The sequence below is a fragment of the Schistocerca gregaria genome, chromosome 2, assembly GCF_023897955.1.
Source record: "Schistocerca gregaria isolate iqSchGreg1 chromosome 2, iqSchGreg1.2, whole genome shotgun sequence".
Taxonomy (NCBI): domain Eukaryota; kingdom Metazoa; phylum Arthropoda; class Insecta; order Orthoptera; family Acrididae; genus Schistocerca; species Schistocerca gregaria.
Genome location: NC_064921.1, coordinates 270534896 through 270555621, shown reverse-complemented (window position 1 = coordinate 270555621; position 20726 = coordinate 270534896). Strand labels below are relative to the sequence as shown.

Here is a 20726-nt window from a genome sequence, read left to right as displayed (position 1 = left end):
TGGCCGAGGCAGGATTCGAACCTGCGACCGTAGCGGTCGTGCGGTTCCAGACTGTAGCGCCTAGAAACGCTCGACCACTCAGGCCGGCCTAACTGAAAAAACACACGTATTAACGTCACTGTTGTTATTGTGTGTTAGCTATTATAGTTCAGAAAATAGTTCTATTTGTTGTGAAATCAGAGCAGTTTACTTGAGCGTTTCTTTGTCCATATGCACCAAGGAAGAAACGATGACAGCGATGCGTTGTCTGTATTCTGAAGGGACTAAAGTTGCGAAAATTATTCGCAGAATGCAGCTGCGGTACGGTAATAGTGGTCTTCAGGAACGTAAAAATTACGAATGAATAAACCAACTGTCATGAAGGGCTTCCGGTTGGGCCATCTGCTTCGAAAACAGACAGAAGCATAGAGATAACTGAGCGAATGGTTCGTGATGATTGTCGAGACAGAATTAATGATATTGCCTACGAACTGGACGTTATCCGTGATTCTGTATTTGCAGTCGTCTACGAATCTGTAAATTATCGCAAAGTTTGTGTACGTTGGGTCTCATGTTAACAGACTGACAAACACTATTCGGAAAATTCGTTAATGTCGAAATCACATTTAAGATATTTTGATGGGGATGGGGAAGACTTCGTCCGTCGCATAGGTTTATGAGCGTAACACTACGAAGCTTGGAATAAGCGGCATAGCACGACGTAGGAACATGAATCTTTGGCAGCAGTAAAATATTCAAACGCCACCTACCGTGCAGTGCTTACCTAGCTCAAGGACATTTTGCCTTGATGAAGGATCATCTCCTTGAATCCATGTCAAGACGTGGGCCAAGTACATACAGTTTGAAGGAGATCATGTAGAGAATCAATGCCAACTCCAATATTGTTTTCTGAATTAAAAAATTCGTTTGTAAACAATTGCTTTTGTTTTTTGATTTGCACCCGTAAATTGACTTGTTCACGGTGGCGACCCCCCAGCCTCCGTGCACACATGACATCGTAGCACAAGCGACATCCAAGTTTTTCACGCGAGCATCCTTCTATAAAATGTTCTACGTGTTCAGACAGCATCAGATCGGAGTTAAAATTCGAGCTTTCGAAGATTGACACCATTACTTTTGTCATGACATGACCGTCATCTGATAGCTCGAGTTTTAACTCCGATTTGATGCGGTCAGAACACTGAGAAGATTTTACTCATCGGGCACAAAGTTTCACCCACATTCTAGCAACCCTAGAGTTTCTGGGGCAAATGCCACAGACAGTTAAAATAACGTAAGAACAAGGAAGGAATGGCTTAGCCAAACAAAGCAGCAACACCCCGTACAAAAAAGCTGTGTGGATCAGCAAAAGATAGTGTTATGCATCGGTTAGAACAGTGACTGTGTGGTGTATTACTAATTGCTTCCCCGAGGTGTAACCGTCAGTGCTGACATTTATTGTAAACAACAGAGACGTCTTCGACGTAATCCGATAACAACATCAGGAAGACTGCTTCGACTGGTACAACGCCCGCCCGCATTCTGCTAGACCAACAAAAAACGCTGTACAGGAGTTGTGTTGGGAAATCATTCCGCATCCACCTTGTTTACCTGACTTTGCCCTCTTAGATTTTCACCTTTTCCGCTCTGTATCAAACGACTTTCTAAGAAGTTTCTTTCCAGATGAAAAAAACGCTTCCAACATGGCTCGACGAGTTCGTCGCCTCAAAACTACTTGATTTCTGCAGTCGCGGCATCGAAAAGTTACCCCAGCGTTGGTAGACTGTTGTAAATAGTGACTGAAAATATATTACTGATGACTAAAGTCTTTGTTGTGTGTATCTGTTGTGTTTACTATGGGAAAACGCTACGAAATTATGCATCAACCTAATATAAACAGTGATGCTCCTATAACACTCCAGAGATGACCTTCACATCCGGCGATTTCATTCCGTTAAGAATAACGTACCGAGTTACTAGAAAGTCCATCCCGGATGGTAACCCGATTGCATAAAATAGCTTTTTTATTCAGGACAGCCCGTTTCAACAGTATTCAGGTCTTAAGCATTTTTTTCCTAGTCATACATGTTCATTTTACGCTGAACGTCATGCACAATATGTTAAGTGGCTGAAATTCAGCAAATTATAAATGTTTGTAATCGGTAAAATATTTAAGAACAGACAGCACGTTGTCCCAAAGGCCATGTCCATATACATATTGCTCACAGATGCTTCTTACATACTAAAAATATAGTACGCAACAGCACATATGTTTACATATGCTGGACACATACTAATCAGTACAAATCCACTTTAAATGGTGTACAAAGTGCAACTGACACCCGTGAGTACAGCACAAATCCACTTTACACGGTGTACTGTTTAGTATGTGTCCATCGTATTTAAACACATGTGCTATTATGTACCGTATTTGTTGCATGAACAAGTATCTGTGGGCATTATTTATATGGACACGGCCTTTTGGACAAGGAGCTGTGTGTTTTTAAATATTTTAGCGATGACAAACGTTTATAATGTGCCGAGTTTTACGCACATGACATCTTGTGCACGAGCTTCAGCCTAAAATTAACATATTATACTACAAAAAAAGTTTAAGACCTGAAGATGGCAGCTAAGAATGTTGAAATCGGTTGTTTTGGATGAAAATATTTTGTACGATCCAGGCTTTTGAATGGTTATTAATTATTATATTCTTATGAACTTGTACACACGGTCATTCATCTGACAGGCTCTGGCACGGGTTCCGTATCATGCGTAACAATGCAGCCATTTCTAACCTTCATGTATTTTATAGGTGATGTGTATTATATGTTAAGGTGTAGGACTAGTTTCAGTGCCATGCTATTTCAAAGTCTGTTACGATTTCGACACAGTGATCAGATGATTTTATGACACAATTTTTAAAGCAAATTCGTCCCAGGAGTCGATAACTGTGTCAAACCCGATCATAAACAAGTGAAATCTCCTAAAGGCTCAGGGCTTGCTACATTTAAATTACAAACACAGCAACAGTTCTAATATTTAGATTGAATAGGGCGTAGTGACCGTTTAGTTAAGGCAGCCAGGCTCTACTGAGAGCCACTCAAGCAAAGAAGTGAACAGGTCTAAAGCCTCAGAACATGACACTCTTAAATTACAAATATAGCAACAGTTCTAATTTTCAAGTTACACGTTGTACGATTTTAATCAAGTAACCATTAGATTTTACTCAAAGTGAGTTTGAGTTTTTAAGGTTAGCCCGGCTCTCCAGCCGAATACCTATTTACAAGAAAACCGTAGATCCAGAGTATACTTTAAAAAACACGTAACTTTCATAACCGTACAACTGCCCTACGGATGGGTCCCGCATCGGTGTCCCGTTCAAAACGCGTCAGGTCGGCTGTTGGCTCCAATAAGGCCAAAATAAGCAAGATAGCCGACACACTCACGATACTAAAACACACTAAAAGTGCGTGTAAATTTGAGGCTAATATTTGCCGGTACGACACTTACGCACTCACTGAGCCAGCAGTAAGACACACAAGCAGACTAAAACTACAGTTACAAAGTTCAATACAATCTATACCAACAAGCAAAGACAACACCAGAGAAAACACAGGCTCATTAAAATTCCATGAACGCTGCCGAGCAAAGACCGAAAGGTGGAGAGCAGTTAACCAACGTCTTCATCTAGTATCGTCAAAACACGAAGTTCGGAGTATAAGAAGAGCGGGAATGCAATAAGGCCTCACTCTTACAAATCGAAAAGGCACTTTCCGCAACTAGGAGAAATCAACCGACGCTCCGAAGAAACCAATAGTTCCTAATACACAATGTGAGTCTGTCGGACACTGCTAAGGTCTCACATTCGCATGTTCATATGTTTGTTTCGGGCCAGAAACAATCAACAGGCAAAACCAGTAACTCAATCGCCAAGTGAAAACTACAAGCTCAAACGCACGCACCAACCCGCACGCCCGGTGCTGGTGGAAAATTCAGCACCCCCTAATCCGGCAGCGCCCTATACGTAACTCAACGTGAAGCCACCAACTCGAGATGACAGGGCGGACGATTCGAACACGAGTGAGGCGGCACAGCCCACATAGTCTTTAAGCACAGTATTGAGCCACGTCCAAGGCTTCTTTCTCGTCCAACCACAGATCGTCGAGGTTGCATATATAGGGACAGTCTGGGCAGGCGATGCGTTCCATGTGTTGCAGAGTACGTCAGTCATACTTGTAATCAGTACTTTCCCATGACCCCACCTTATCATGTTCGTTTTCGCCACGGCCACTGCTATTCTTATGCGGTTCATGCTCCTCCATATTTTCCATTTAGTTGTGGAGTCGCCAGGCAGTACATGTGCTGGTGATTAATCAGCAGGTGTGTAACGTTCTTTAGAAAAACCTTGTGTCTAGTACTTCGAATGAATGACGCCTCTGGGAATACATACAAAACTAGAGTTGCCGTGTAGCGTCTGTGTCTGGAAGTGATGTACTTACTCTGTATTATTGTTAATAAAGACTTTATACGAACTGATTGGGAAATGCAACTCCCAGTACCAATGCAGTCACTGCAAAATACGTTCAGCCCCTTAGGTACTGAATCCTCTGGCCCTGTTGAAAACTGATAACGTTGGTCCCTGTGCACGTAACAAATAAATAAAATTGCCTTGCCTCTAAAGCAGCAACGCTGGGTGGCGATGTATTCTGGTTTCTCATGAAGAAATGTTCAAATGTGTGTGAAATCTCATTGGAATTAACTGCTAAGGTCATCAGTCCCTAAGCTTACACACTACTTAACCTAGATTATCTAAGGACAAACATACCCACCCATGTCCGACGGAGGACTCGAACCTCCGCCGGGACCAGCCGCACAGTCCATGACTGCAGCGCCTTAGACGGCTCGGCTAATCCCGCGCGGCTCTCATGAATAAAATATACTAGCTACAGGCCCAGCGGAGTTCAATGCTGGCCGTATTACCTTAAAATGTACATGAAATTTGTTTGGCTGATAAATGAAAACATTTAAGAAAAATTCAATATTCTTGAAAAACATATGACCTGAACAGTGAGGCCGTACTGATTTGGCTGAATTACTAACACTGACCTTTTCAATACTGAAATTGCATTCGAAGATAAATTTGGCTTTCCAAACCATCTAGAAATTGAAATTACATTACTCAGAAAAATTACGTCCTTTTTACTAACTGAGTCACAAACAATGAGATTTATACAGCAAGTATTATCTAACCTCACTAAAAAAGCATAAAGACAAATCATCAAATTCGTGTATATGTGTTAACAGATCTCAGAAACATTACAAAAGGGAAATATCTAACTAGCCTTTACCCATCAAATCTGTTTATGTACGTTGTGGAGTTACTCAACAATTGCCAATTACCAGCTAACTCATCTACACTAACTCGCTGGCAAAACTAAAGTCGTAAATATTTAACATACACTCCGTGAAATTGAAATAAGAACACCGTGAATTCATTGTCTCAGGAAGGGGAAACTTTATTAACACATTCCTGGGGTCAGATACATCACATGATCACACTGACAGAACCACAGGCACATAGACACAGGCAACAGAAAATGCACAATGTCGGCACTAGTACAGTGTATATCCACCTTTCGCAGCAATGCAGGCTGCTATTCTCCCATGGAGACGATCGTAGAGATGCTGGATGTAGTCCTGTGGAACGGCTTGCCATGCCATTTCCACCTGGCGCCTCAGTTGGACCAGCGTTCGTGCTGGACGTGCAGACCGCGTGAGACGACGCTTCATCCAGTCCCAAACATGCTCAATGGGGGACAGATCAGGAGATCTTGCTGGCCACCTTCTAGAGCACGTTGGGTGGCACGGGAAACATGCGGACGTGCATTGTCCTGTTGGAACAGCAAGTTCCCTTGCCGGTCTAGGAATTGTAGAACGATGGGTTCGATGACGGTTTGGATGTACCGTGCACTATTCAGTGTCCCCTCGACGATCACCAGAGGTGTACGGCCAGTGTAGGAGATCGCTCCCCACACCATGATGCCGGGTGTTGGCCCTGTGTGCCTCGGTCGTATGCAGTCCTGATTGTGGCGCTCACCTGCACGGCGCCAAACACGCACACGACCATCATTGGCACCAAGGCAGAAGCGACTCTCATCGCTGAAGACGACACGTCTCCATTCGTCCCTCCATTCACGCCTGTCGCGGCACCACTGGAGGCGGGCTGCACGATGTTGGGGCGTGAGCGGAAGATGGCCTAACGGTGTGCGGGACCGTAGCCCAGCTTCATGGAGACGGTTGCGAATGGTCCTCGCCGATACCCCAGGAGCAACAGTGTCCCTAATTTGCTGGGAAGTGGCGGTGCGGTCCCCTAGGGCACTGCGTTGGATCCTAAGGTCTTGGCGTGCATCCATGCGTCGCTGCGGCCCGGTCCCAGGTCGACGGGCACGTGCACCTTCCGCCGACCACTGGCGACAACATCGATGTACTGTGGAGACCTCACGCCCCACGTGTTGAGCAATTCGGCGGTACGTCCACCCGGCCTCCCGCATGCCCACTATACGCCCTCGCTCAAAGTCCGTCAACTGCACATACGGTTCACGTCCACGCTGTCGCGGCATGCTACCAGTGTTAAAGACTGCGATGGAGCTCCGTATGCCACGGCAAACTGGCTGACACTGACGGCGGCGGTGCACAAATGCTGCGCAGCTAGCGCCATTCGACGGCCAACACCGCGGTTCCTTGTGTGTCCGCTGTGCCGTGCGTGTGATCATTGCTTGTACAGCCCTCTCGCAGTGTCCGGAGCAAGTATGGTGGGTCTGACACACCGGTGTCAATGTGTTCTTTTTTCCATTTCCAGGAGTGTATTTACCTTGCTTGTGAGAAGACTTCGGTTTCCACATTTATATTTCCAATAACCCATATATTCATAATTCCTAAATTATAATCTAACACTTGGTAGCTTAACAGAGCACACCACAAAAACTGCCTACTACCATCCTCTTTCGCTCACAGATAGCTACCCACTGCAGTGCGCCAAGCTCTCTCGTACTTCAACGCTACAATCTCAGATCAGAAGCAGTGTCTTCGGCTGTGCGGCGGTGCAGTCAGCGATCCGCTTTATAGAGTCCACCAGAGACATTCATTGTTTATAATATAATAGTTTCATTTTAGTTTACATTAGTTGTTGTTGTTCTTGTTGTGGTCTTCAGTCCAGAGACAGGTTTGATTCAGCTTACCATGCTACTCTATCCTATGCAAGCTAATTCATCTCCAAGTACCTATTGCAACATACATCCTTCTGAATTTGCTTAGTGTATTCATCTCTTGACCTCCCTCTTCAATTTTTACCCTTCTCGCTGCCCTCAAATACTAAATAGATGATCCCTTGATGCCTCAGAACATGTCCTATCAACTTATTCCAGAAATTCATCTTCTCCCCAATTGTATTCAGTACCTCCTCATTAGTTGTGTGATCTACCCATCTAATCTTCGGCGTTATTCTGTAGCACCACATTTCGAAAGCCTCTACTCTATTCTTGTCTAAAAGATTATCGTCCACGTTCTACTTCCATACCTGACTACACTCCATACAAATACTTTCAGAAAATACTTCCTGGCGCTTAAATCTATACTCGATGTTAACAAATTTCTCTTCTTCAGAAACGCTTTCCTTGCCATTGCCAGTCTACATTGTATATCCTCTGCTTCGACCATCATCAGTTATTTTGCTCCACAAATAGCGAAACTCATCTACTACTTTAAGTGTCTCATTTCCTAATCTAATTCCCTCAGCATCACCTGATTCAATTCGGCTACATTCCTTTATGCTCGTTTCGCTTTTGTTGATGTTCATCTTATACCCTCTTTTCAAGACACTGTCGATTCCGTTCAATTGCTCTTTCAGATCCTTTGCTGTCTCTGACAGAATTACAATGTTATCGATAAACCTCAAAGTTTTTATTTCTTCTCTGTGGATTTTAATTCCTACTCCAAATTTTATTTTGTTTCCTTTACTGCTCGCTCAATATACAGATTGAATAACATCGGGGAGAGGCTACAACCCTGTCTCACTCCCTTCCCAACCACTGCTTCCCTTTCATGACCCTCGACTCTTATAACTGCCATTTGGTTTCTGTACAAATTGTAAATAGCCTTTCGCTTCTTGTGTTTGACCCCTGCCACCTTCAGAATTTGAAAGATAGTATTCCAGTCAACATTGTCTAAACCTTTCTCTAAGTCTACAAATGCTAGAAATGTAGGTTTGCCTTTCCTTAATCTATTTTCTAAGATAAGTCGTAGGGTCAGTATTGCCTCACTTGCTCTAAGATTTCCACGGAATCCAAACTGATCTTCCCCGAGGTCGGCTTCTACCAATTTTTCCATTCGTCTGTAAAGAATTCATGTTAGTATTTTGCAGCCGTGACTTCTTAAACTGATAGTTCGGTATTTTTCACACCTGTCAACACCTGATTTCTTTGGGATTGGAATTATTATATCCTTCTTGATGTCTGAGGGTATTATTATTTAGGCGCCACATGTAAGTGTACCCCAGTAGACTCATTTCATGTGTTTCTTCAATGGCTGTCTTTAAGAATCTTTCACGGGATCTCAGTCTTCCAGGCTCGCTCTCAGTGCCAAAGAGAGGATATCAATCATTGATGGTTTGTCTGAGCCTCTCTGCTGTGACCGACCGGTTCCAGGAGCTTCAGTCTGGAACCGCGCGACCGCTACGGCCGCAGGTTCGAATCCTGCCTGGGGCATAGAAGTATGTGATGTCCTAAGGTTAGTCAGGTTTAAGTAGTTCTACGTTCTAGGATACTGATGACCTCAGATGTTACGTCCCATAGTGCTCAGAGCCATTTGAAGCATTTGAGCATCTCTGTCAATTCGTGAGGTGTGCTTTGAGATATGGGATTCGCAAGACCAGCAGCTCTGTAAAGCTTTGGTGGGGGTGTGGGTTTCATACACCCTGTTATTCGACATGTCTAATGAAGACTTATGTCGACTTTCTTCGTTTGGGTCCTTCTAATGCATATCGGGCAGGTGCATTCCGTAGTAGAAAAGCATAGTGCTTGTTCGGTGGTTCTCAGGAGTAGTTATTGCTCACCATTTGCTGTTTACGAGTTTACGCAAAATGTTATTTCTGGAGGCTACCTTCTAACTGAATTTTCCCCAATGGCGTCCATGTGTCAGAGATCCAGCGCTTTATTTGGAAAAAAAAGAAGTTCCGGTACTGTGACCCTCTGGAGGGTGATTTTTTTTTAAATTTAGTAGTCTTAAGACGTTACTTTAACGCTTTGGTTTCGTCAGCGGTACCAGTGCGACGTACCAGCGTGTACGGTCACAAATCAAGCACTGCAGAGAGCTATCCAACGTCACACAAAGATAGATTGGTTTATCTGTGTGCCCCCGCCTACCTTCAAGACAAATCCGTAACACAACACCTCACTGTGTGCATACCCCCAAGAAAGTTACAAGGAAATTCGTTTTAGTTAATAGTTCCCTCTAGTGTGATATTTACCGGCTGCACGTAATCTGTGCAGCTGCTCCGCTACACACGTGCAGGACCTGAACTGGGATCGTGACTGACGCCAGCAGCTGCTGCTTTGTGTGCCTTTACAGGTGGCACCGGCCGAGACGGCGAGGGCGCGCCGCTGTCGCGCTGCAAGTCGGCGGGCAGCGTGGCAGCCACCGGCAACTTGTCGCTCACCAGGCAGGCGTCCAGCCTCTCCCTCAACGACGCCCAGCTGGAGGCCAGCGCAGCCGCCGCCGCCGCAGCTCCCCCGCTAGAGGGTGCGTACTCTACACAGCCTGCTAGCTTTTTGTCGGCGAGCGTTCAAGTCAAGTGCTATTCCGCTTTCTTCGGCACAACAGAAGTCACGACGGAAGTTGCACGTAGCGACGTACACTGCTACCCATTAAAACTGTAACATCAGAAAAGATGCAGAAGAAATTTCACCTATTATGCTTACACATGCAGCAGGAACAACACACTATTAAATTTGTAGGAATGTACAGGGTGCACAGTTTCGTACACAGGGTTCCCACCTCTTGTAGTAACAACGACCCTTGCCTGACTGCACATTGAGTCGAAATTGTTGGGTACAACTTCGTACACAGAGGCAACGAGTGGTTGGCTACAGAGTGGTATGGCAACTGTCGTCGTAGCACTCACTCCCATCTTCAGGCCACGAGTGGCCTACCGGGACCATCCGTGTCATCCTCAGTGGAGTATGCGGATAGGAGAAGTGTGGGGTCAGCACACTGCTCTCCTTAGCGTTAAGATGGTATTCTTGACCGAAGCCGCTACTGTTCGGTCGAGTAGTTCCTCAATTGGAATCACGAAGCTGAGTGCACCCCGAAAAATGGCAACAACACATAGCGGCCCAGATGGTCACCCATCCAAGTGCTGACCACGCCCGACGCCCGAGTTCGGTGATCTCACGGGAACCGGTGTATCCACTGTGGCAAGGCAGCTGCCCAATTGTCGTCTTAGGGAAGCAGAAATTATTAGCAAAAAAGATAACACAACAAACAGAAGATGTTCTTAACTTGTATTTTTCCAAGTGCACAAACACACATCACAAATAATGCAGCAAGCGATAAAGTCCTGCTATCAACCTCAACAAGAATGAGGCTCCCTAAATTAAGGAAGAATGATGGTGTCGTAGGGAAGAGTCGCCAAAGTGCGAGTCGGCGTTCTGGCTGCCGCCGCCCGTCCTATATTGCAGTGACAAAGGGCACCCATTGTCCAGAGCTGCTGCAGACGTGGCTCAGTGGGCGTGCACCACTGGGTCCGCCGGATCCCGCACGACTGCTGTCGGCATCTGTTGAAAACTTGCAATTCTATTGTCATCTTATACGCCCACGGGGTGGTATCGATATGTAATACCACAGAAATGGGCTTGGATGACAAACATGGCAGTATCATTCTATCTGGCTTGAACACTATGCCGAAACTGAGAAGCTTTTTTGGTGTCTCATGGCAACGTTTGACAGGATACTTTCAGTAGACAAGACTTGTGGAAGATGTGCTAGCCAGGGCTACAGTTGAACACCCTTTGTGTATAGTGCCGAGGTAGGTCAGGACGTGAAGAGTCAAATGCGGTCTCGTGCCACCTTGTTGAAAGATAATGTCATGCAGACCTCCAAGATACGGCTCAGCCACCAGTCTTAACACATCACAAATTTAACAGCTCCTGTTCATATTTCCGGCTATGCAAATCAGAGATGAGTGTGTAGTATACCCAATCACACCCCATACCATTCCACCACCTGCTGGTGGTCGATTGTGTCGATTGTAATCTGAGAACGTTTGCTCTCCTTCGACCTGCCACAACGACACTGCATCACAATCTGAACTGAGAATTGTGACTGGTCTGAGAAGATTACGTGGGACCGTTCCTATGTCCAGTTTTGACGTTAGATGCACCACTGTCGGCGAGCCTTTCTCCCTGTTGTCGCATTGAGGGAGGCTCAACAAAGGGCACAGTGCTGGCACTCCGTGATGATCCGGACGTGATCGCACTCTCCGTGTGGATACTTGTCTTGCTGCAAATGAGTACATTTCCAGACTCAATGTGCTTGACATGCCTATGGACCGTGCACTGCCAAACGAGTAATGTGCCATCGATTCCATATCCGGATGGCAGTCGTAGGATTCCAATCAACGCAAACAGTAATGTCACAGAATGATAAACCACAGTCCCAATAGACCATGATCTGTAGCTGTCAGATTCCGAAAGGTGCTAGTAGACACATCTCCATCGAGGTATAATAAGATCTTCTCACAAACAAACAACGTTCAAAAGCGATTTATGAATAAAAATTCTGCTGCATATTATTTCCTTATCCATAGAATGTAGATGGCATTACACCTCCCACCTTGTCTGGTGAATTGTTACTTATCTGCGTATCCAAGTGTGCCATCTTGACGTTTGCTTCATGTCGCCTTGAATGTACAGTAGTTCAGTTTTAATGACCAGTATTACATTATCAGACAGTACAAAAGTGTGTACGAAAGATGACTCTACTCGCGCTGTAATAGAGATGAAACTTGGACCAAACATACAAAGAGCTGTTACAGCTCTTGTGGCAGGGCATTCCATTCCACCATCAGCGCAATTGACAATTGCTGGATGGTCGCTGGTGCATGTGGACGTGGTGCAATACGCCCCCCTCCTCCAATGTATCCCACACATGCTCTACGGTGTTTCTAGTTCGTGAAATTGGCAGGTCAGTCCATTTCCTGAGTACCCTTTCGTTCCAAGATACCCTCCACCCGCGCTGTTCCATCCGGTCGGTTTCTGTCTTCCATAAAAACGAAGTCAGGGCCAAACACACCTGAAAGGAGGCACTCCGGGAAGGATTACAGTGTCGTAATAGCATTGGCCTTAAGAGTACCGTGGTCAAAGCTTTGGAGGTCATTATGCCCATGCGAGATTATGGCTTCCCACAACATAAGAGCTGAACCGCCAAAATGATCATGTCTGACAATACTGGACCTACCCTCCTGTGGCGAGAGATGGAAACACGTAATGAACCCAGTAATACTGACGAACATGATCGTTTTGACGATCCAGAGGTTATGGTGTGGGGTGGAAAAATGTTACACGTGGTAGGGTGGTACTGACCTCCAAATCTTTGAACATAGTACACTCACCGGTCAACGTTATTATAATGTTTAATCCTTTACCATGTACGCCTCTTGAGGGGTGTTTTTGGGTCTGCCTTCATTTTTGTGAAAGATAATGCGCGACCTCATCGAACAGGGCAGGTGGAGGAGCTCTTGGAACTAGAGGATATTCAGCGAATGAACTGGCCTGCCCGTTCCCCCGACTTAAATCCCATGGAGTAAAAGTGGGATGCATTGGAGGCATGTATTGCATGACATCCACATGCACCAACGACCATCCAGCTGTCGTCACGTGCACTAGTGGAGGAATAGAGCGCCCTACCACAAGAACCAACCTTATGATCAGTATGGGAGTTCGTTGCAGAGCATGCCTTGTCACCCAAGGTGATCACACACCCTATTAAGAACCATGTCCCGCCCTTTATAATGTCATTGAGACCATCGTGAATCACGGTGACTTTGGCGTAATTATTATCTTTGGATAAAAATGTCATTCCTGTTCTACTCACTGCGTATTTCTTTTAGTTATCTTCCGTACTATACTCTAGTATTTCTTCCTATGTACAGTTCAAGTTTCATCGAGCTATATTACTTGGCAGTAACACATGATGTAAAAGTTACCTTCATTCTTAAGTTTTGCACATAAGCTTAGCTCCATGACGTTGGTGATATCTGCGCAGTAACCTGTTTCAGGGGTCAACCTGATTTGGGGAACTGGTTTGTTTACATAACTTTTCATAAAGCACTACCATTGTATGTGTTAATTTGTAAACAATAAATAAAATTATTTAACAAATGACTTTACTGTAGTCAAATATTAGCGTAAAATATCACAGTTGCTAAACTGGTTTCGATTTATCTGTAAGATTCAAAAGCCTTACACAAAAATTAAGAAAAAGCATTTTGATTCCTGGCCTCAGACTATGTCAAGGGTGTAACTGATATAATTGGAGCTGTTTCTATACATGACTGGGGATGGTGCGCTTAAAAACAACACATGAGTATTTACTTCATTGCTAGGCTGCTAATTACAGCTATTACAAGTCACATGTTTTTAGGCTAGTTAGTACCTCCAAGTACCTCTGGCAAGAGCAAGCCATTAGTGTTATTTTCTCCCTGGACAGCGGGTAGTTTGCCAGGGGTAGTCCACTTAGTGCTGCATGTGTGGCCATGCAGAAAACATCAGGTAGTAAATCATGTGGTGTGCTTGTAGGAAGAACATTCGAAGCAGAGAAAAAATAAACACCCTGATATGTGTACATATTAAGGCATCAATTATAAAAATGTCTGCACTTCCACCTGTTACACGCTGTATATTGAAAGTCAGTGTAAGCGCGTGGTTCCTACCAATGAGTCATGTTTTGAGATGGTTTATCGCTGAAGAAAAGTCTTCTTGATTTTCCAGTACTGATCGCTCCCCTCAAGCATAGACATTCTTCAGATAACATCGAGAAAATTCACAATCTGGGACTGAACGAGTGACAGCGAGCTGCATAACACAGCAATAAAACATTGAAGGAACATACAGGGTGTTTCAAAAATGACCGGTATATTTGAAACGACAATAAAAACTATACGAGCAGCGATAGAAATACACCGTTTGTTGCAATATGCTTGGGACAACAGTACATTTTCAGGCGGACAAACTTTCGAAATTACAGTAGTTACAATTTTCAACAACAGATGGCGCTGCAAGTGATGTGAAATATATAGAAGACAACGCAGTCTGTGGGTGCGCCATTCTGTTCGTCATCTTTCTGCTGTAAGCGTGTGCTGTTCACAACATGTAAGTGTGCTGTGGACAACATGGTTTATTCCTTAGAACAGAGGACTTTTCTGGTGTTGGAATTCCACCGCCTAGAACACAGTATTGTTGCTACAAGACGAAGTTTTCAACGGAGGTTTAATGTAACCAAAGGACCGAAAAGCGATACAATAAAGGATCTGTTTGAAAAATTTCAACCGACTGGGAACGTGACGGATGAACGTGCTGGAAAGGTAGGGCGACTGCGTACGGCAACCACAGAGGGCAACGAGCAGCTAGTGCAGCAGGTGATCCAACAGCGGCCTCGGGTTTCCGTTCGCCGTGTTGCAGCTGCGGTCCAAATGACGCCAACGTCCACGTATCGTCTCATGCGCCAGAGTTTACACCTCTTTCCATACAAAATTCAAACGCGGCAACCCCTCAGCGCCGCTACCATTGCTGCACGAGAGACATTCGCTAACGATATAGTGCACAGGATTGATGACGGCGATATGCATGTGGGCAGCATTTGGTTTACTGACGAAGCTTATTTTTACCTGGACGGCTTCGTCAATAAACAGAACTCGCGCATATGGGGAACCGAAAAGCCCCATGTTGCAGTCCCATCGTCCCTGCATCCTCAAAAAGTACTGGTCTGGGCCGCCATTTCTTCCAAAGGAATCATTGGCCCATTTTTCAGATCCGAAGCGATTACTGCATCACGCTATCTGGACATTCTTCGTGAATTTGTGGCGGTACAAACTGCCTTAGACGACACTGCGAACACCTCGTGGTTTATGCAAGATGGTGCCCGGCCACATCGCACGGCCGACGTCTTTAATTTCCTGAACGAATATTTAAATGACCGTGTGATTGCTTTGGGCTATCCGAAACATACAGGAGGCGGCGTGGATTGGCCTCCCTATTCGCCAGACATGAACCCCTGTGACTTCTTTCTGTGGGGACACTTGAAAGACCAGGTGTACCGCCAGAATCCAGAAACAATTGAACAGCTGAAGCAGTACATCTCATCTGCATGTGAAGCCATTCCGCCAGACACGTTGTCAAAGGTTTCGGGTAATTTCATTCAGAGACTACGCCATATTATTGCTACGCATGGTGTATATGTGGAAAATATCGTACTATAGTGTTTCCCAGACCGCAGCGCCATCTGTTGTTGACAATTGTAACTACTGTAATTTCGAAAGTTTGTCTGCCTGAAAATGTACTGTTGTCCCAAGCATATTGCAACAAACGGTGTATTTCTATCGCTGCTCGTTTAGTTTGTATTGCCGTTTCAAATATACCGGTCATTTTTGAAACACCCTGTATAAGAAGATGGCAGTTAAAATCCCCGTGAAGCCACGCAGATGTGTGTTTCCCTTGGTCCCCCAAATCGATTAAAGTAAATTCTCTGATTGTCCCGCTGTAAAGAACACGCATGACGTACTGCTCCATCCCTCCCAGATCTGTGCTCGTTTCCGACACAGACATCGTCGTCGACGGGACGTTAAGCCTTAATTTTCAACGCATGACAATATACAGGGTGAGTCATTAACTATTGCCACCTACAATAACTCCAAAAGTATGATAGTAGCTGAAACGTTTGTGGGACAAAAGTTGTATCAGACAACGAGGGCCATAGCATCACATTGATTTTTTGTTGCTAGGTCGTGTCGCGTCAGAAATACGGTCAACTTTGTTTTTTTTAATGGGATACTACAATTTGGTACTTATTTTCTGGTAACGGCTACTGAGACGAATCCAATGATGTGTAACAGTAAGGTCTTTGAAAGTCAACGAAGATAAAAAAGGTGGTATGAACGTCCACTTACAGAACATGTTCGAAGTGATGACCATTGGTATCAATACGGTGCTGCAATTTTCCTGTCATGGATTGAGTGGTATTCCTTGTCACTTCGGCACTTATCGAAGCACATGCTCTGACAATTCTCTCTCGTATATCGTGCAAACAGTAAATATTCGTCGAATACGGCGTATCCATCTAACGTGCCATTGACATGTAAACACCATTCTGTTGTAACGTTCCACGCAGACGTGGCGGTGCTTGATGTTACGCTGGAACAGAAGCGATGAATAAAATTGGAGAGAAAAGAAAATAATTCTATAACTTGACTAAAAGAAATGATCGGTTGGTGGGACACGTTCTGAAACATCAAGGAATCGTCACTTTAGTACTGGAGGGGAGCATGGGGTGCAAAAATTGTAGAGGGAGACCAAGAGACGAATGCAGTAAACAGGTTAAAAAGATGTACGTTGCAGTAGTTATTCGGAGATGCAGAGGCTTGCACAGGATAAAGTAACTCGGAGAGCTCCATCAAACCAGTATTCGGAGTGAAGACCACAACAGCGATAAATATTTTTTTTCGCCACTGCACCTGACACACTAGAATACATTTGCTTTACTCTAGCGAGAACTGAGAGAATGTGAGCAAGTTATTTATCAGGGTTGTCGTCATTGACTAGATCAACGTCCTGTAGCTTTCTGAGTTTGCAGGTGGTGACTTCCTGACTTGTTTTGGGTGTCAGATGGACGAGCAGTGTCGGAGCCGCGCCTGCGCACGGACGCGCTGGAGGACGGTGAGGGCGAGGACGCGGAGGATGGCCCTTCTGCAGTGATCGTGGACGTGGAGGACGAAGTGGTCGAGACGGCCAGCCCTCTGGCCGCTGCGCCCGCCGTGCTGGGCCACACCCCCATCTACTGCTACGCGCCCCGCGAGGTCACCAGGCTCATAGACTCCAGCGGCAGGTCAGTCACTCGCGCACGTTATCCCAAATGTTTACACACCTACTGCCTTTTCACGACGTGTCGATGTGGGGCATCCTAGTTCTGGATGGGCAAAACTGAGCTGACTTCAGGCCACGACATTTTTGTTTCTGTCAGCTAGACCCATTGAACCCAAAGAAAGGTGAGGCACTCGCTCGTTTGTCGAATTTCTCTCGAGGTTTAACCATTTATTGCACTGCTGTTTGTGGAAATTTGCAACACCCAGAACGAGTGGTATGAATCACTCCAAAATCGGAGGATGTAGAGAACAGTGGAACCTTAATAAATGATAAAGACTGCAGAGAGATGGCGTCCATCTACCCTGCCAGGGTAGCCGAGAGCGCTAGCGCTGCTTCCTGTACTCGGGTAGGCGCGCCGGCCCCGGATCGAATCCGACCGGTGGATTAACGACGAGGGCCGATGTACCGGCTAGCCTGGGTGTGGTTTTTAGGCGGTTTTCCACATCCCACTAAGTGAATCCCGGGCTTGTCCCCATGTCCCGCCTCAGTTACACGGCTTGCAGACATCTGAACACATTCGCACTATTCCATGGATTACACTCGACGCACACAGTCGGGGTGCACTAATTCCGTCCCGGGGGGTACGGGATGGCGGCAGGAAGGGCATCCGGCCACCCCTTAACCATTAACATGCCAAACACGGTTAACGATGGCTGACGCTGCCTAACTGTGGGACAAGGCTCAGGCGATAGAATAGAATAGAGATGGCGTCCACCAAGACCTGGCGTCCACCAAGACCCAGCAGCGTCCTCTATTTTACGTGCAGACAGGTCAGCGTTACGCCAAGATTTGGTGGCGCAGAGCCACCATTCGAAGTGGGAACGTGCAAGCGAGTGCCACTATGCTTAGACGACGTCAAAAGGTGCAATATCAGAAACTGACTGAGTGAAATAAATGTCGTGTGACTAGGGCCTCCCGTCGGGTAGACCGTTCGCCAGGTGCAAGTCTTTCGACTTGACGCCACTTCGGCGACTTGCGCGTCGATGGGGATTGAATGATGATTAGGACAACACAACACCCAGTCCCTGAGCGGAGAAAATCTCCGAGCCAGCCAGGAGTCGAATGATTGATGTCTGGGTTTGTCATAACATAACTTTCCAGGTCGTATAGAACACGCTGCTAGGATAGTGATGCTTGTGGGGAACCAGAGGATAGAAGAGGGTCAATCACAGTGATGAGCAGATACTGGACAACGTAATGTGAACACAGCACGAGATGGTCGCCATCTTGTCCATGTGGCTGTCACAGATAGAACAACATCCTCCACAGCAGAGCAATGCAACGGGTATAGACCTGTCCGAGTCGACAATTTGATGCCTTTTGCTGAGGACTGGACGGTGGTATCGATATGTTGCGTCGGGTTCCACTGTCCGAACGCCACCAATACCTCAGAGTGCTATGGGCACGTGAACGCCATCATGCAAGCTGAGTAATAAAATGTAGTCTTTGGATGAGCGCCCCCTACAGTGGTGGCAACATGCGTGTTAGACATTACCATGGTGATAACTATCGGGCAGACTACATTTTAGAGCGACACATGTAACACACGCCAGATGTGACGATTTGAGGTGCGATTGACTGCAAAATGTGGTCTCGCCTCCACATACTGAGGGGCAGTCAGAACAGCAACCGCTACATCAGAGACGTCTTAGAGGCCGAGACTATGCCTTCCCTGCAGGCAGCTCCACATGCCATATTTCAGCAGGAAAATGCGGCGCCATGTGTGGCGAGAAATGTGCAAGTCTTCTTCGAATAATAATGGGTACCGCTGATGGTATGGCACGAAGTTTGCCTGACATCACCCATGGAGTGTGTCTTTGATGTGGTCTCATGGCAAAGTGTTCGTTCTGGTCCCTGTGCAACCACTGGCGCTGCTCTTCAGTCGCACCTCACGGAACTGACGTTCCCCAGCAGCATATCTCGGCCATTTTCATTTCATGCTACGACGTCTAGAGGCTCTGGTTGCAGCACGTTGCAGCTTCACCTTGTACTGAATTCTCATGATCAGAGAGTATATACAGTTCTGTAATTCTAATCATTTGTGTATTGTCATGTCCTTAATCTGTGGAATAAATTTAATTGTAATCACGCCTACTTTATGGTTTTCCAGTTTTCGCAAACAGTATAGTATTTATCACGACGTCCTGGGCTTCCTAGTTCTGGATCAGCAGAGACGGGTAGGTTTAAGACCGTGACTCTTTTGTGGCACGTAACAGCCAACATTAGAGATCCAAGAACACTGAATTTTTGCGTACAGTAATCGTTACGAAGTGATTCTCGTGTGGGGTGGAGTGCTATTTTGCTCCGTGCCGAAGCAGTAAACACCGCGTTTACTAGAATACACGTTAGGGATCACACGGTGTATGCGCTTTAGCAAGCTGTGACACATTTCACAACCAACCCTACCACCGCTAAGTAGCTCGCCACTGTCATAACCTACTGTATGGTCATTGCGTTTTTGAGCGATTACAGGGTTGTTTACGTGAATGTGGGCTCGTGTGGGTGATTGACGATTAAATACAGAGTTATGCTGCTGTTATCAGTGTAGTGAGGGTTTCTGGGACTATGTTTTGAATGTGTTTCACTGAAAAATAGCGGCGTTCTGTTTCGCCGTGAGGTGTATTAACCACTACAGGCAACGTACACATTAGGAATGAAGTCCCACGTATTTCCTAAGAACTAGATAAATGCTTGTAAATGAGTCTATTCGTTTCCAGTTGCTATCACTAGTATGAAATCAACAGATTTTGGTTTGTGAAAGGGATTTGAAAAATAACTTCCATCCTCCAGAGTTGATTTATGGGGTAGTAATGAGTCTAATAATGAGAGAAAAATTGGAACAAAATGTCAAATACATTCTTTTCTCTCTTTGTTTCACGTTTAATTTTTGCTTTAGTAATGCTCAGTTCGTTATAGACTTTCAGTGTAATTACGCATTTTCAGTGAAAGCGATCGCGACCGCAAGGCCATTGGCGGCGTGTGCCGGAACGAGTCCGTCCGGACGGAGAGGAGCTACCGGCTGCTAGACGAGAACATGGACCTGCTGGACAAGCTCAAGAACAATGAAGACGTCTGCAGGTAAGAGTACCGACACCACTCTTCTGGTGCCATTATAATCGTACCTTATCTCACGACCAGCTGCTCTCCTCTGATCAACTAGGCGACATGCTATCTTTTATCACAAAGAGTCAATGGTTTTTCACACACAATGATGAACCACGCATCAGAACCTAGGCCTCTTTGCACACCATACCGTTTTGTAAACAGTTTTACTTAAACTTCGCTTTTAGGTTTCTGACTGCATCTGAGGTTAGTCATTCGCGACAAACCAACGGAAGTCGTTCAGTCGGCGTGAATTAACTTCCTTAAAAAAAAGGTAAGCCTCTGTTGCTCTTCTCCCAACGTCATATTTTTTCGGACGCTTACGCTGTTACGACCTTCCACCTATGGAATTCATTGAACACAGAGTGTTCCCGGAGGAATGGTCAATATTCAATGATACATCAGAAAGGACCATTCCACACAAAAGAGTCCTGTAAACATGGGCTGTGAAAA

General features: G+C 45.6%; 1 protein-coding gene across 1 annotated transcript in view; it reads left to right on the top strand.

The window, feature by feature from the left end:
* LOC126335742 (uncharacterized) overlaps positions 1–20726 on the top strand; it is a 513925-nt gene that overhangs the window by 366652 nt on the left and 126547 nt on the right. The window contains exons 10-12 of the mRNA XM_049999199.1: positions 9607–9777; positions 16914–17133; positions 20115–20249. Of these exons, the coding sequence (XP_049855156.1) occupies positions 9607–9777; positions 16914–17133; positions 20115–20249 (526 nt within the window). The remainder of the gene's footprint in view (positions 1–9606; positions 9778–16913; positions 17134–20114; positions 20250–20726) is intronic.